Source organism: Gymnogyps californianus, chromosome 8 (assembly GCF_018139145.2).
Source record: "Gymnogyps californianus isolate 813 chromosome 8, ASM1813914v2, whole genome shotgun sequence".
NCBI classification, from domain to species: Eukaryota; Metazoa; Chordata; class Aves; order Accipitriformes; family Cathartidae; genus Gymnogyps; species Gymnogyps californianus.
In genome coordinates, this window is record NC_059478.1 from 18,572,553 (window position 1) to 18,590,307 (window position 17,755).

General features: G+C 40.7%; 1 protein-coding gene across 2 annotated transcripts in view; it reads right to left on the reverse strand.

The window, feature by feature from the left end:
- Positions 1–694: 694 nt before the first annotated feature.
- Positions 695–17,755, reverse strand: part of LRRC8D (leucine rich repeat containing 8 VRAC subunit D) — a 53,590-nt gene continuing 36,529 nt past the window's right edge. For both annotated transcript variants that reach the window (XM_050901267.1, XM_050901268.1), the window contains one exon: positions 695–5,028. In XM_050901267.1, the coding sequence (XP_050757224.1) occupies positions 2,456–5,026 (2,571 nt within the window). In that variant the 5' untranslated portion in view covers positions 5,027–5,028 and the 3' untranslated portion in view covers positions 695–2,455. The remainder of the gene's footprint in view (positions 5,029–17,755) is intronic.

Below are 17,755 nucleotides of genomic sequence, written 5' to 3' on the forward strand. Positions count from 1 at the left end.
GAGGCGACATGGGGATGATGGGCAGTTCCTCCCCACTCTGAGAAAGCTCTCCTAAAAACAAGAATGGAGTTTAATGCTGAGCAAGCATCACAAGCCTGAAATTAACTTTAACATATACTTATTTTGGGGAAGTTGTCTAAAGAAGTACAGTTGGCTAATAACTAGTCAAAACAGTGGTCTAAATTATGTATACCATACTTATATGAAGTGGACATGGGTTTATGTTTGAACATCAGTAGGGACAGTAGGAGAATCAGAAACACCAAAAAAAGCTTTTAAAAGCTGGATCAATCCGTGGCCGCATTCTGTGCGACTCTGCTATTAAAATAAGGAAAAAAAGATGAAAAATAGAACTATTTTTCTAAATATTTTAATTACTTTGTCATCCTCCAACTCTTCCTCCCTCCTACACACAATTTCTTGGAAGCTGAAATGACACTCAACAGCAAATACAAAGCATACACCAATAGTATATTCCACAGTTTTTCTAGAGTCAATAGTCCAGCAATTTTAAAGTGATCTATGTGCAAAAAATAAACACATGAAAGAGTTTCTTAAAAAAAAAAATCCACTGCAGCCTTAACTTCTACTTAAAAAAAATTCTGAGGATTAGCACTAAATTTCCCAGTGGAGGATAGATCAGTAACTGCAAGTATTCTGCCAAACCTGTGACTTGGTGTTGCAGAACTGTCAACATCCCAAGTTTACTACCTGCTGGCAAGTGGAAAGCAGACTGTATCCCCAAAAGAAGTGGGAAAACCACTATTCATAAACTGGTCTTCTGATACACATAAACATACAGTGCAGGTTATGTATTCAGAGACTGCTACCTACAGCTGAGAACAGTCCTCCCAGCATGACTAACAGTAAATGATTAACAATAAAATGTGCAAGATTTGTAAGAGCAGTATTTGAAATGTTCCTCACTGCTCAATGCCCCTAGGCCTAAACTATCCCCTCATTAATCGTGGTGTAAGTCAGGGCAGCTCTGGTGAAGTTACAGTAGAAATCGCTGTGCATGAGGATTTCTGTGTGAGAACAGTCCCTTGAACTACAGACTAGTTCAGTCCTGACCGCACTACAATAGGGAATTGTGTTTAAACCATGAGTAATCATGTAATCATCTCCCAGCATAGTACTTCTTTTCTGCACACATGGAATGTAAATGGCCAAGATTTACAACTGATGATTTTGCAGATTTAATGGATTATATTTCTTTAATGGTTCTGGCAATGCAAACTCAGTTAAAACAACACCACCAAAAAACCAACTAAAAAAAAATCCCACGCTCACTGCTGTCTGCTTTTTTCTTTGTTTGATGACTTATCTGGCAGACATTTAGGGTTTTCTAACAGTGCGTAAGTGTTCAAAAACATCAAATTACTTGGGCTGGGGGAGAAGGGTGGTCCTATGGTTAAAGTCCAGGTGTGGAAGACACACCACAACAGGTGATAAAGCTAAATCACATTTGGGTAAATCGTAACTCTTATGTCTCTGTCATTAGTCTAGTAAATGGAGCAGACACCCCCGTTCCTAAGCAAGGGCTGTGAAACAAACCAATTACCAACTCATAAAACGCCTTGAGTTTCCCAGATGAAAACTCAGAAGAGGAGCAAAACATGAGCAGTAAAGTCACTTGGTGTTTAATGGCTTTCAAAGTCACCTTGCAAAATAGTTCAAATATCAAAACTATCCCCAACTTGAAAGCCAAGTGGCAGTATTCTCCCTTTTACCACCCACTGCTGCATGGGACAGAGGAGCATTATGGAAGCTGAGGGGGAGACCAGCTGCAGGAATGTGACCAGTCTTTGCCGGTGTGAAGGAGTAGCACACTGGACCACAGAAGAAATCTCACCCAGCAACATGAGGCCTTGAGGATGAAGAATGAAGGCAAACACACTTGGCCTGATGCAAACCACATACCTTAATGCAGGAAAATGGTGGTTCTGGTGCAGTTCAAAGCACAGCCAAACTGGTTTCATTTGCTGAGGATGGCTAACAACTCAGTAACACTAACAACACACATCAACATGTGTTTCAAGTGCTGTTAGAACCATACCGTATACAACATTTATCCTTGTTTTTCCCCCCATAATGCACTAAAGTAAATCCAGACCTTAAGGAATAACTTGCATAGTAAGAAAAGGTCATCAATTTAATCATTTACTTTAAGCAGGCAAGCAAATTTGTAAACATTCAAAAGCGGCAGCATCCAAGTTACAAACAATTTAAGGAAAAAAGAATTGAGATTATTAAGGTTCTTTATCCTCTCAAAAATTTTGGAAATAATCTTTTAAAACACTGCAAACATTGAACACTCAGTTACACCTCTTCTAATCCTGCTAGTAGTCCTGCCTTCCAAGGAATTCTGCTTTCTAAAACGCATGGTCTCACAATTGCCATACTTTTTAGCATTTGCCATTTTGAGTCGGCTACCAGAGCATTTCACCTCAGCCTAAATCCCGTTAGCAAAGGGAATGCTTGTGTCTTGATTCAACACCTCTTTAACTTCCGAGGGCAAAGTGTCAAAGAGGTGATCTTCCACCACGAGCCCGCTTTTCCTGAGAAGCTGACACTGCCCCAGCGTGGCTGGCAGACGGTCCAAGCAGTTTCCCTTCAGTTCCAGATGAGTCAGCTGCAACAGTTGACTAACTTTATCTGGGATTGAGGTAATACAGTTTTGTCCCAGACTCAAAGTCCTCAATTTAACACATTTAAACAACTGTTTTGGCAAAATGTCGACTTTGTTTCCTGTGATGTGAAAATGCTGCAGATTTTGAAGCAAACCTATTTCCACTGGAATCAACGCGATTGAGTTGTAGCTTACATCTAAACACCTAAGTTTCTGTAAACTGAACACTGCGGCTGGTAAGGATTCGAGTTTGTTATTGGACAGATAAAGAGACTCCAAATTCTTTATGTGGGTAATGGAGGAAGGAATGTTGACTATTTTATTGTGCCACAGCTTTAAACAAGTCAATCTTTTTAAGTGCTGGAAACTGATGATTTCTTCAATTGTGCGTATGCTATTTGACTTTAAATCCAGTTCCTGTAAGTTAGAGAGGCTGAAGATGGCGTGGGGAATTCTCTCCAGTTCACAGTTCTGCAGTTCCAACTCCGCAACATTAATCATTTTCTTAAGGCTATTAAGTACCACAAGCTTAGTGCCATCATTATGAATGACTAGTTTTGTCAGATGTGGTGCCACATCTGTGATATTGGGGGGAATTTTGGTCAAATTGCTCTTCACATGGAGAATTTTAAGGTGTCTCAACTCTCTGAGAGACTCAAGCCCTATCATTTTATTGTTTTCAGAGTTCAGGTTGCCTATCAAGTACAATTCACGGAGGTTTTTGAGCAAATACACCCACGCAGGAATTTCTGCAACATCTGTGAATTTCACATGAAGGCATCTCAAGTGGTCCCGGAGGAAGCTGAAGGCAGTCTGTTCAACCTTCGCAGGGCAGTGGCACAGATGAAGCTCCTGAAGATTCGTCATCTGGGAAATTTTCGCTGGGATTTTCGCTTCAGGAATCAGCTCCAGTTTCAACACATCCAGATCCGTCAGATCAAACACTGCATCGGGGACCCCTGACAGCATGAAGAGATGCAACTCTTGCTTGTCCTGGGCATTGCGGGAAACATGTTGCCGCAGCTTTTCAAAAGTCCATTCATGGTTTAAACTAATTTCCCGTAGTTTGTTCTCACTTACCTCTGACAAAAAGACACCAAATCGCTTAGAATACAGCTGGTCGTACTGATCTACCATATGCAAGAGAAATGCAAAATCATTTTTGACATCAGGGATATCACTGAAGCTACTCTCTTCTCTGACCTTTTCAAAGGAATATTCTTTTAAAGGTATTCGGAACAGCCAGAAAAGCGTGTAGAGGCAGATAAAGCCATAGACGCAAATGAGGGAAATATAGCTGATAAGCAGCTTCTTCAACATGTAAGCCATGTTGTGTGTACATTCAAACTGTGTGTAGCCAATCAGGTGTTCCACTTTCGGGTTGCAGATGTGTTCAAAACTAATGGTGTTGACAAAGTTTGCAGTATAGCAGAGAATAAATATGAACTTAACAGTCTTGATGACAGTCTGGCCAACATAGAGCTTGTAAATCAGATCACTGTCCTCCACGTGAGCCCGGAACTTACGGACTTTCTCAAACAGCGCTTTGGCTTGTTCTCCATCTTTCTTATCTAAAATAGTGACGCTGGGAACCTCGATCATTGGCTTGTCAGCTGAAAATTTGAAGCCAGACTTTGTTATCATGGGAGTGCTGGCACTTGGGCTTCCTTCATCACTGCTAGTGGAAACATACTTAGGCAGGGACTGGGCACCAGTTAACCTCTGTTTGTTCTCCTCTGAGTCCTCACATGCTGTTTCAGACAATGCTTTTGTAGTCCAAGGGGACTCAAAGCACTTCCCTAATATAGATACAAAATGCTCAATTTTTGAGCAAGTCTTGGGATACTTGAACCAAAAATTGCTACTGACTATTAAAATGATAGTATGGATGAGAACAAGATAGGGAAAATACTTTGAATACCAAGGAAGAGCCAAATGATAGCACATCTGGTTAATAAATACGTATTGCTGAAAATCCAAATTTGTTTTACGGCCTGAAGAATCTTTCTGCTCCTTCTTCAGCTCCGGGCCTGATTCAGTGGGTTGATACTGAGAAGAGGTAGCTCTGCTCAGAGGTATGTCAGGTGTTACAGTAGGGGCACTTCCGAAGGAAACCGTTCTCGTTGATGCTTCTTCTCCTTGACCAGTGGTTGTTTCAACAGTGGTAAAGTCAGCCTTCCCTGACGTGCCGGGTTGTGCTTTTGAATTTACAGTAGACTGCAAAACTGGCAAGCAGACCACCTGGTCTTTGGTCAGCTGCATGGTTCCAGCAAAAATGGCAACCATTAACATAACAACAGCTAGATAATCCATAAATACATCCCACCATGGTTTCAAGATACGGTAAGTTGGCTGGATGTCATTGAGCGATGCAACTTCTGCAAGGGTAAACATTCCTACAAGAGAAAAAGACAAAATCAGTATTGTTGACTGGTGAGCAGGTTATTTTACCATTTAATAACAATCACACCATGACATACAGATCCTCAGAAGGTTCCAGTTTTCATTATGTTTTGTTGCCTGTCACACATTGTCCATCATTCCACTCAACACTGTTTTCTCAAAGGATATGTACTGAAATCATGCATTACTTCAAGCATCAAAACAGAAGTCTCACTTCAGGCCAGATGATATTTATGTATCTTTGCCACTTCACAGTACAAGCACCACGGCCTGCTCTGTGCAACTGAAGTATCCGAGAGGTACAGTGCTGTAGCTGATATGTATTAATAACATGAATAGCAACAACTGATTACACTGCACAAAATCTGATTCTGTAAAAATGACTGCTTGAGTCTGAACATGTAAAATCCAGCACTAACATTATTTGTAGTACCTTGCATTTAAACAAAATAGCATTTGTTAAATGCTTTGCACCTTGCTCATGACTTGCACAGCACATTTTAGGTCTTTTGTTATATTATGAGTAAGGTCTCTTATTTCTTTTCATCTAACACAGTAACAGTCAATGTCTCTCACTATTGAGCATCCACATTGCTTACCAGATTGATTGGCTCCTTTCCCTTAAGTACCACTGCACAAGTGAAAGTCTTGCAGTTACTACATGAATATTTGGCACAATTTTTTTAATGTGTTTGGATGTTTTACAGTGAGAAACAGTTATCACCTACTCATTGGACCAAATGGTACTGTATAAATTTTTTTCCCCAATTAATGAATAAATAATCCTTCCTCAGAAAAATCCAACCCAGCTAACCAAGAGAAAAACCCACAACTCTTTCTTAACGCAATGTTAAAAAAATATTTTTTTCAGATTATCGTCACAGCCTGGTGTTGAAGCTGGTTAGTCCAGGTAGCACAGAAGCATGCTGCAAGGCTTTCACTTTAAATCAAACATATGCACTGTGAGACAAAGTGGCAAACTGATTGTGTATGAATCCAAACCTCTTTGCAGCTTTAAATAGCTTGCTTTGCTTTTTGTTTTGACAAAATCTAGAGGACTCAACTTATCAGCTTTTTAAAAAATAAGCTTCCTGTGCAAGCAGGATGTGGTAAAATCATCATTTTAACTGCTGAACTTGTGACCCAAATTTGCCATTTCTAAAGTAAAATATGCAGCTTGTGTGCACACATGGAGTGGGGAAGGAGACAGGATGTACATTATCACACCGAGTCTGGCTCCCTTTGGTTGGGAGAAGAACGGCTTAGCAGAGCACAAGGAGATTAAAGCAGGCAGTATAAAGATGCACCAGATTCATTATTTTTAACTTGTAGCATACCAATTCGTACAGACCTGCACCTTACAAACCCTAAAGGACAGTGTCACAGGCAATGAATATACAACATGATTGTTTGATTATTTCTAGCCTACATTTCTCTGAAGAAGATAACAGACATTTCTATACGCAGAACTCAAATATCTGCTACTGCCTATACGGTCAAAGGCATGCATTAGCCCCTCTCCCTGCCTGCACCAGCCCAAGCAGCTCCCATGATCCCAGGAAAGGCCAGCGGCTGCAGTTACAGAGCCCAGCATGGAGCTCACGATGAAAGCGTCTCCTCCACCACAGGGAGGGATCCAGCCCCTGGCCTCCCACGCTCTTCTCCCAGGAGCTTTTACCAGTTTTGCATACCTAGCCTGGGATTTAGTGAAGGCAGCCAGGGAGGAGAGGGTTTTATCTCACTGCAGCACTCATCGCAGTTGGTGCTCTTGGCACAGTTGCCCAAATGTAAAAGTTAAGGCCCAGTTTGTCAGGGAATGGGCAGAAGGAACTTCCAGCTCTCTCTCTCATTTTCCAGTGGGCAAATGAACGTGAAATACTCCTCCCTCATCAGTAACACAAGTTGTCGGGGTCTTACAGTTCTCCCAGCTCCACAAGAGCCCCCTCCCGGCAGCATGGTTCCTGAGCCTTTCCCCACGCACCTCCCCAGGGCTGTAGTTGCTATAGGAAGTGCTGAAGGACACAGACCAGTAACACGCCTCACAGCTATCAAAGCCTCACAGTGCTTTACTTGAAGTTAGCTACAAACTCCCATTTTCGTTAATGTCTCCCAGTGCTTACCTAGACTGAGTCACAGCATGACTGCTTGCCCTAGAATTGCTACCTTTGACATTTAAATAACAACCGTATGCAAAAGAATAGCATTAGTCATTTGTACTAATGTGAACAGATAGATATAAAAGGACCGTCCTTACTCCTAAGGCACAACTGCCACCTGCCTAGGACAGGAGAACCACAAAACAGCAGCAGAGGGGTTTTTTTCCTGTATGGATTTTTTTTCTTTCTTGGAAGCTGTTTGGAAGGGATGCTCTCATGGATCTCCAGGCTGTTTTCACTGTGGTCTCACCCACCTTGGCAGCCACAAGAACTTCTCGTCCACTAGGTTACTAGTGCAATAGTTGAACAGGAGAGCACAGAGCCAAACGCTTAGCAAGGACAAGTCATGCATGCTTACTACAGCCATGCCTCTGCACATAGAGCTATGCAACGTGCAGGGAGAAGGAGGCAAGCAGGATGGGAAGGAGGAATGAGATGACTGCTGTAACAAACATGAGTCGCTGCTAGTACTCGTTCCTCTGGGGCTAGCCTTTCCCTCAACTTTGCACTAGCTAATTACGTGGGAAGTTACTTCATTGCGGTTTGGGGCACAACCTGCAGAATTCCTTTCACAGAATGAAGGTGATTTTTTTGCTTCTGCCATGAGAACACATGGATAAAGCACCGAAACCCAAGCGCTGCAGACGTGGCTGCTCTAAGCAACGGAAATAATGGAAGAGAAATGAGAGAGCACAAAGTGGTTCAAGCTAGAGACTTAGAAAGAACAATAAAAAGAGCTAAAGCTAAAAATCACCTCTACCAGACCTCTGTCTTGCACACACACAAAATGATTTCAAAAAAGGTTAGGAGACACAACAGAGCCCGTGTAATCCTCTTTGTGAGGCTGTAGGCAGCGTGGTGTAACAGGAGCTCTACACCAAGAAGTACCACATTCAATGCTCTGAACACGTCTTTTCTTTCAAGTTACTGATACTCACAGAAGAGCTGCTGTTTTGGCGGAGGTTAGCAGTTATAAAACACAAAACCCCCCTCTGTGGCATTACTGTCTAACACTCTGTCTCATAAAAGAGAGGTAGACCTTTTTCTAGTTAGCAAAAATCAATTCCAGGAGCTTAAAACAGGTTTCTGTCCTCACATGTCTAAAATATTTAGATGCTCTGAGTCTTAAAAACCAGAATGAAAAACTATAAACCTACACACAGTATAAGACACATTCTGACTGACAGGCTGCAAATAAATTTGATATTTTCTCTCTTAAATCCATCATTACATGTATTGGTGTTTGATTTTACTAAACTAATAATCATAGAATTTAACTTCTATTTTATTTTTGCAGATGCTTAGAAATCAAACTATTAAGAGGTACTCAGAACAACAGGTCTTTACAGTATTGTAATGTTTTTGGGTTTTCTTTAGTCCACGGTTAAATTTAACATAGTTGAAGCTTTTAAAACTTGCTTTTAAAGCCTACTGTCCAGAATATTCCTTGGAGTAGGTAGACAGTATTTTCATCGCTAATTTTCACCTCCTTTTAAGGGTGCCAGATTGGGGTTGGGGTTTCATGATAAGCTGCAGTGATGACATGGAAGGAAGGACAGACGGAAAGGACAGACGGAAAGAAGGGAAGAAAGAAAAAGACGTAAATGCCAGTCTGTGTCTGGCAGGCAGAGCCTACAATTCCCTCACACAGGTGGTCTCCCCTCAGAACCAGTGGATGCTCTATTCACAACCCCGATGCAAAAAAAGTCTATAAGCAGATAGGCTCAAACTGAAGAACAAAGTACTATGCAGCTGAAAAGCCAAAATGTCTGATTTCTCATGGTGAAAACACGCATTTCTTTCAGCCCTTTTCAGGGCTTGCAAGGCACTGAACGGACCTTGAGGCTCAGCAGAACATGGGGTTTTTACACACCGGAGATCTAGACCCAAACTAGAAAACTGTGGTTCTTGAAGAGAAAGAATTTTTAATTCCCAATATGGAATTTCAGGACACAGTCTCCTTTTTAAAATAGCATATTTTAGGTCAGTTTTAATAAGCACAGATTTTAATTCAAGCCTATTGCAGTATGATCTTTAGGGCTGCACAGCTACACAAAATAAGAAAGACCTTTAATTTTAGCAAATAATCCTTTTTCCTCCCAAACCCTTTGTCTCCAGTTCTGTAACTTGGATGACGCTCTAGGATAACATTAGCCTCTCCCAGCTCCATCCATTACCTCCAGCTATCTACTGGGTGCATTCTTTCTCCTGAAAAAAAAAAAACCAACCCAATAAAATTCTTTAACCTAAAGAAACGCAACTGTTCTAAGCACAACTGTTTCTTGCTACCTTCTAAGATTTTAGGTGGAAAAACTTAAAGTTCTGAAAGCAGAGTAGTACTACCTCCCTTTTCATTGCTAATGTGATATGGAGCTCTAGAACTAAACCCACTTTGTTTATTTTGCAGTTATATAATTTACAGTGAAAACAGAATAGAAAAAGAAAAAAATTGACAATGACAATACAATTGTTCCAAGTTACATGCCCATGTTAAATCAGCAAGGATAACAACTAATTTCATAAATCATACTTCTTACCCAATTATAATACTTTCATTAGTCTTAAAGAAAAGCTATAATAGAAAGAGCTCAGAATGTGATTAACCTGGTGAATTTTTCTGACCTATTTCAGACTATAAATGCTGAAATACAAAGTGGACATATTGGGGTTATTTCCTAAGAAACTGTTCTAGCTTAAATACAGAAGTTAGAGGAAAAGGAAGCAGCAGATTGGTATGTCACTAATGTTTATTTACATCCTACTTCTTCCTGTACTTACTGATAAAAACTTCATCTGTCTGCCCCTGTAATTCACTGGCCCTCCTGTTTTAAAAGCATATTTAAAGTTAAAGCAAATTCAAAGTTAGAACAAACAAATAAAAAGAGTTGTAGCACATGAACCTCTCATTTTACTTTCAGGTTCCCAAGACTCCGAACAAGCCCACTTTGTTTCAGGAAAAAAAAAGATTCTTGAATTAGCCTTGTCACTGCAACTGGTCAAGAATTTCCTAAAAACAAAAAAAACATTTCTAGTTGAAAAGAAAAAGTGCTATCATGACAAAATTGTTTTCTCCCTTCCCACAGGAAATTAAGGAGAAGAAAAGTTTTCCCATAACTAAAAGGCTTTGCTAGCTTCCTTTTGATCAAGTGACCATAGGTTTAAATTTATTTCCGCTGTATATTTTACTCTCTCTTTCCACCAACCATTTCTACTTCCTTTGTTTTTCTACTTCTGCAATATCCTATTAAGGCAGGCCTATTAAGACCTTAATGTGATAAGAATGGATTATGAGATTCCTCTTAGCCAGGACACTGTGAATACCAATTGTTCCACAGACAATCTGCAAAGATCAAAAAGATGCCACCATCCTTTTTATTTTCTTCCCCACAGAACCAAGTGTAAGGAGCCCCAGAGCCCTTGTAAAATAATGCACAGACATTCAGAAATGAGCCTATGAATGAATTTTTGCATTCTGAGCATACAGACACATTCATCACCTGCATTGGTTATTCAGTTTCTGAGATTAAGAGAAGTTTAAAACAAACTGAAGGAGGTTTAATCAAAATACCAGTAGGCTTTGGGATCTAGTAATAGAGGGAAATTGTTCCTGCTACTGTAGCTGGGAATATTACAACTATTCCTAGCCCAGTTTGCAGCTCCTAGTATGCTGGCTGAGGCACTGCCTCTGGATAGCTGTAGAGAAGCAGTAGCCTGTTTGAAAAAGAGGAGTTAACTCTCCACTGCTTTATTCCACGGGGGATTATTCTGCTTTGCTCTACCTGACCCAACTCAAGTTACAAAACCAGTTTTAGGTACTACTGTGACTATAGCTTCTCTTCTCAAGCATCCTGCAAATCAAACCCCCAAATTCAGCGAGGCATGAATTTGCACATTGAGTGCCTCTATTGCCTGAAAAGCTCAGGAAACATTCCACAATAAAATACAACATAGGTATTTTTAAATAGGTATTTGTATAGTGTTTCTCTATGATATGAAGTGTTTTGCTACTTCTTCAGCGACGGAAAGTATTGCAGAACATTAACACCAGAACGCAAGGACTACAGTGCGGCTTACGGTATCAGATACTTCCTGATGAGTGCTTTTGTCTTGGGAAGATCAGAAACAGATTTAACATAAGAACCTGCATGGAAAAAGATTTCCATTATTTTCTTCCACCAAATTAGAATGACAAGAATTCCCACTCACTATTTCTTCCCTAAACATCTGACAGCGACCAAATCTACCAGTTTTAGATCAATCTGCAAGATCTGGGTTGGTTTATTTTTCTTTGGCTACCCCTTGACTGAGCAAATTGTTATTTGTTTGGCCTATTTGATATTCCAGGCTAAGCAAATTTCCATGGGATGAGATATTTATCTGTATGATTTAACTTTTTTAAAATTAATTGCATGTCACCCTAAAGGCAGTATTTCAGAGACGGTATACCACAAGATGCTCTGTGGGCGTAATGGATGATAACTGAATAAGGAGAAAGCAACGAACACAAAGCTGAAAGGAGATTTCCTATAGAGAAAAACATTCCAACTAAGGAACAAGAGTTCCACAATAGCTTTTAATTATAACTAAATCTCATTACATGAATATATATGGAAAAATATGATGCTGTTATTTGATAACATACTTACATGATTAAGGAGGATTAATTAGCACCACTCATACACTCATTATTTGAGAAACAAAAAAAACCCAAACAAAAACCCCCACAACTAACCCATCTCCCCAATTCCCCCATCCCACTGCCCAAATTGCACAGCTATAATTTTGGACTTTCCCTTAAAGGGAATATATAATCTCTGATATAGACTGTAAATAAATTCCCCAACTAAGGAATCATCATCTTTATGAACAACATTAACCTGACTGATGTAAACGAAAAATTATCAAAATCTAATTTCTCTCAGACTGCATACAGAAATATTAGGCTTCAGTAAGTTGGAGACAAAAATAAGACTCTTTTTTTATATAATCAATGTCAAATTAGTACCCATTTACAAAAATTAAATCTATAAAAAACTTTTCTCTTTTTTTAAATCTTTAAAAATTCTGCCCTTCAAAGCTGGGCTTTTTCAGGTTGTATAACACTCTAACCTACTTTTGGATCCTGCTATTTAAGTGTTTACACTGTATCTTCCTTGTTTACCAGCTCTTTGAAGGTCTAGTGCTATACACCACTCCTACACAGATGGTTTTGTAATCAATGTGATATTTAAAAAGCAGTATTAGCGGCCATAATTTCCCTAACAATAAACTCTTGAATCATACCTCATTCTTGCCTTGCTGTAAATGACCGGAGAGGTCTGGTTAAGGATGACTTTGAAAACAGGAGCCCAATGTACTTCTGACTAGCTCCGCAAAGCACCCAAAGATTATTGGCACAACTCTGTTCACCACATGCGAGTTCTGTGTCCACAGGGCACAGAAAATGAGGAACTTCCCACTTGGCCTACTGCAGTACTCCTGAGCCATGCTCTTACAAGAGGGCTGCTTTGACCAAAAGTACAAGCTTCAGTTTTTATTCACATTTATCCCTAGGCTTCAGAGTGCAGTGCAGGCGCTCAGTATCTTTCAGAATACGACTTGTCAGTTTTTGACCTTGAAAAGCTCAGAGAGATCCTAAGCTGAATGTTCAGCGACACTGTTCCATCCTCACTTCGCACAGGTTAGTAGCAGTGGAGACCGTAAAGGGCGTGAGAGAAGAGATGGGAGCAGGAAACAAGAGAGGAGAGGAGAGTGGTCCTTGAGCATCCCTCTGCATGCATCTCTGTAGCTGATAAAGAGCTCGGTATTATAACTATGTGTTACAGTTCAAGTCAGTTAACCACATGTGATTTTACAGTTATAAAACAAACCACCTAGCAAGGCAACATGCAAGAAATCAAGAGAGATGACTAATGAGGCTAGACCCCAGCAGGCGTAAATACTGAACTTACGCTTTTCGTATCTGTAACATGAATGCACAGGCATTTGACAGGCAATTTCTCTTGGGAAGAACATGAATCTTGCATAGCACAACTGCCTGAACAGAAATCCTACAGCAGAGTAACAAGGACCATGCAGATGAAGGCAAAGAACATGCCTTGGTGTACCCCAGCACGTGCACTCCAAACCTTACACTGCTGTTACAACCACCGTTATTTACGCAATACCGATTCACCCTTCTTTTGCCCGAGGCAGCACATCACCAGTGATCGAAGTAGCAACGCTAAGGCTGACTGACCAGATTTCCAACAGCATTTTCTGTTTTACCTAGCCAGACTAGAGCAAAAACAGTGAGTGGACACTTTGTATCTCATTTCACAGAATTCCTAAAACGCACCCAAACCGGTAATCTTGAAGAGACAGTCTAACTTGTGTGTGCAAGACCCCCAGTTTAACACTAAGCACTTTTACTCAAATACAGACACAACTGAAAGTTACTGCAGTTGATTCAGCCTGTGCTGACATGGATGTACAATGCAATTAAAAGTTATACCGTCCAATAAACTCTAACAGCTGCTTGCGCTCAAGTGTTAAACATTTAATCCCTTTGCCATTTCAAAATCCGCTGTTCCCCTGTCTTTTAGACAGTGATGTTTCTGCAGTGTTTTCATGACTGCTATCAGAAGTACAGGAGCACACACTAAACATCTGGCGCTTCTACTGACCAGAGCACTTTAGGAATTTATCAAGATGCAAAAGCAAGCTGCACCAAAATAAAAGCACATCTGGTAACTCTAGTCCCTAGAGGCTGCTTTTTATCACTAAAAAAAGCCCAGCAACACAATTTAAAAAAAAATAATAATTATAAGGATTGGAAGAGAAAAAGGGAAAAATTATAACAAAATTATATTTCCTTTTTAGTTTAGAAATCTGAAAAACAGAACAGTTAAAAATGGTTCAGACCCTGAGATGTTATTTAAATTTGCTTTTACATAAATAAGTCCACATGGCTACAAAGTTTGTTATATGAAATAGCTTGATCTCAGGTAGAGGTGGCACTCCGAGACTCATGCAATTCCTCTGAAAAATACTCCTTTCTTATCCACAGCCACACACGCTGCCAGTCTCTGTCTCATCTTGTTCTGGATTCACTTGGAACTGGGGCAATTTCAAAAGCAGTAAGAAAGTGAACTTGGCATAGTGCTGCTAGTTTGGTGATTTTAAGCCACAGAATGTAAAGATACAAATCTTATTACAGGATATATTAGTACCTTTCACTACACACCCTAAACATACCTAAAGAATAGGAAGGAGTGCCTACCAAAGAAATGTGTTGCTGAGGTTCATGTTCCTGTAGGTTTTAATAGCCCCTCTTAAGGGCAAAATGACCTCTCCACCCTAACTCATGGTACTGAAGTCTAGGTTTACTTAATTTCTAAACTGTATTCCCATCAGAATGGAAGCAGGTTTACTGAGTAACTAAAGTAAGTTATTTTCAATGAATACTTTCCTTCTCTTTATTTTTAATGGACATGCCAGCGACCTTGCACTGGAACATTTACAGCATCCCCACGAAGATCTAGAGCCAAGAGCAGACAAAAAGTTCCTTTAACTAAAGAACAGGCTCCATTGTTCCCTATCTGAGCTGGTTCATCTCTTCAGACAGAACAGCAAACACAGTGACTCTCACTAGGTTACACATTAAACAGAAGTTTCATGTGTAAGATTTGCACACATATGAGCTACTGTATTTTCAAGTACCTGCAGTGACACTTCCATTACATCCATTAGCTAAAAGCGATCTAGGAAAGGTCACACTTAAATTAAAAAATTAAAACAACAAAAGCAAATTAAACACACACACAAAAAAACCCCACCAAAAAGCACCCAGCGACACAAGAAGCTACATGTAAACACCAGCCTCCTACTCGCACATCAGAGTTCCTCTATTTCTGCCAAGATCTTTTCCATGGCAAGAGCAGTAGGAAGGTGCATCAAGTGCAGCTGAGAATCAGGATAAAAGCACACTTTAATTCCACCTTTCCTTTTACCCACTATGCCAACATAGAGCTGCCCTGATTTAAAAAAAAAAAAAAAAAAGACAAGTTTACAGCTCAATAAATAGGCTGCACCCTCAGTTTTCAAATACACAGTCTCTCCAACTCTTTATGGGACGATAGTCAAACTATGTTCCTACTTAAATGTCATGCAGCTTCTTTTCTCCCCAGGGAGAAGGGGAGACTTCCTCACTCAAGCCAAAGACTAGCTGTAAAGCCATGACACAGAAACTACTCGAGATAACTGCTAAACAGCCTCCGACACCCCTCCCACCATCCTGTCTCCCCCCCACCCTGGGTAGACACCGCACAACAGATAGCCTGCTCCCAACCCTACCTGCTTTTTATCAAGCGAAGAGATCTTCTATGCTTCGGACATCCTGCCAGATGGGTAACAACGATGACTTCTCACGTAAAACTCTGATCAACAGATGAAGGATGACTTATTAATGTTACCGCATTCCTGCCAAGCTTCCAATAGCTGAATCTCCAGTGGTTTCATGCCAGGAAAAATGCCTGCAGCTGAAGCATTTATCCTCAAAGAGATTTAAGTTTACTATATTTCTTTCTCCTCTTCTAAACTTAAGCTGCTTTCTGTAAGAGGTAAGCTATTTACTTAGTCCATCTAGTCCCATAATTGTTTGGTTCAGGGTGTGTACTTCAATCTCAGTACTTAAGCATAAAAAGGAATTATGCTACAACACATATTTTGGAGGCTGCTGTTTTGAAATTTTGCTGATGAGTTCAGATCACCTCCTTCCTTTTTATGCTTTATTTTCTCAAAACCCCATTCAAAATGTTGCCTTAAGAATAGAAAGAATGTTCCAAAAGACTTTCTGTCTTCCCTGAGACTGCAGCATTCCTGCTCTAACAAGTAAACTTCCAGCTCTGCAAAAAGGTTCAGTAAGGCTCAGTTGTGTTGCTTGCTGCCATTCACCAGCACCAACAGATCCATACAGCCTCCAATTTAAATATTTACTATTGCTAAATTTATATTATGATTTGACCCAAATGCTCCAGCTGGAATTGTAACCTCTGCACTGCGGGCTTTCCAGCAGGGAGCGGGCAGACAACCCTTGCCCCTGAAGGCTTACAATCTAAAAGTGATTATTTGTTAGGCAATGACAAGCATGTTTGTGGCTGTAAAATTCAAAGCAAAAAACCAAAACCCATCAGGCTTCCAGAAAAAAAACCAGAAAAAAATGAGATAGCAGCGTGATTAAAAGTATAATCAAACTTAACATTTTAATACACTGCTATCTTTGAAAAAGCTTAACGTTATGTCCAGATAAATCCGTTTCCTGTTAGAGCATTCCTATATACTTAGCCATACTGCTTCCCACTGGTTTGAGGATGATGCTATCTCAAAAATAAGGCCCTAAACATAACAGCTCTTGAAACCTACCTTTCCAGTAAAACAGACAATGAAGTTTTCCTGTCCAGTCAAATCTGTTTTAAAACAGACAATGAAGCTTTCTGAGTATGTGCTTCACTTCAACTCAAACAAAATAAAAATACAGAAGGGAGACATTTTATTCAGTCTCATCTACGGACAGATGCCACTCCTGCTCCAGCACTTACCACCCTGCCATGATTACTACAGCCTCCCCCACGCACTCGCAATAACGTTTTTGGCAGCCACCTTCACAGACATGCAGTCATGTACCATGGCACTGTCTGTCTGACTTTTACAGCCAACATGCTATCTGCTTGGATGGCCAAATGGGGAAATCGGTCCAGAGGCAGCTTTTCTTATTCTGCAGGCAGCTTCCCCTTACCTCAGGTGCTGGCCATTTGAACTTGTTTTAGCAAGTTACTCATCACTTAAAGCAGCACAATAGCCACTCCCCAGCTGCTACAGAAATAAAAGGAAAGTTGCCCTCTAACTGGAGGAAAACAAAACAGTCAGGTTTCCTTGTTGCCATTGTTTCAATACACAGCCAAACCAGGCAATTTTCACATCCTCCAGCAGGCCCCAGTCAGGTCCCCAGGAGGTTCTGTGCCAGCACAGGTAACCAGCAAGGCAAGTTCATGACACAGCACAAGCATCACACTGACCGGGGAGAAGAAGGGTCCTTTCCTTCTAGATCATCTTCTAGCCCTTCCACCAGCATGCCAAGATTTCAAAAAACCAGGGGAAACGGGAAGTCTGAGCTTGTGCAAGTACATCACCACTGACTTCAGAGTCCTGGCTCTCTTGCGCCTTCCACCAAGCATAAAGCAAGGCTTTCAGAAAGAGGTGCAGTCCAGTCCCCCTTGCTGTCCTGGTATCCTGTGCAGAACAAGGTGGAGACTCAGGACTTGTCCTAAGGCAAATTGTTCTTTAACGTCATTTCCAGCAGTATTTCTATTGGCATGTGTGATGGACAGGGCACCACCTACTCACATACGTGAAGCAGGAACAATGGAACAAATGTTGTTTTTATCTTGTAACAGCGCCAGAAAACACCAGTTCCGGTGCAGTGGTGGTGGTGGGAGACAGGACAACTACAGTGTTCCTCTCCCACGGGCATGCAGAGACCTCCTCACACTCCCAAGTGATCAAGTGGCATGGCCCTATGGGCCTG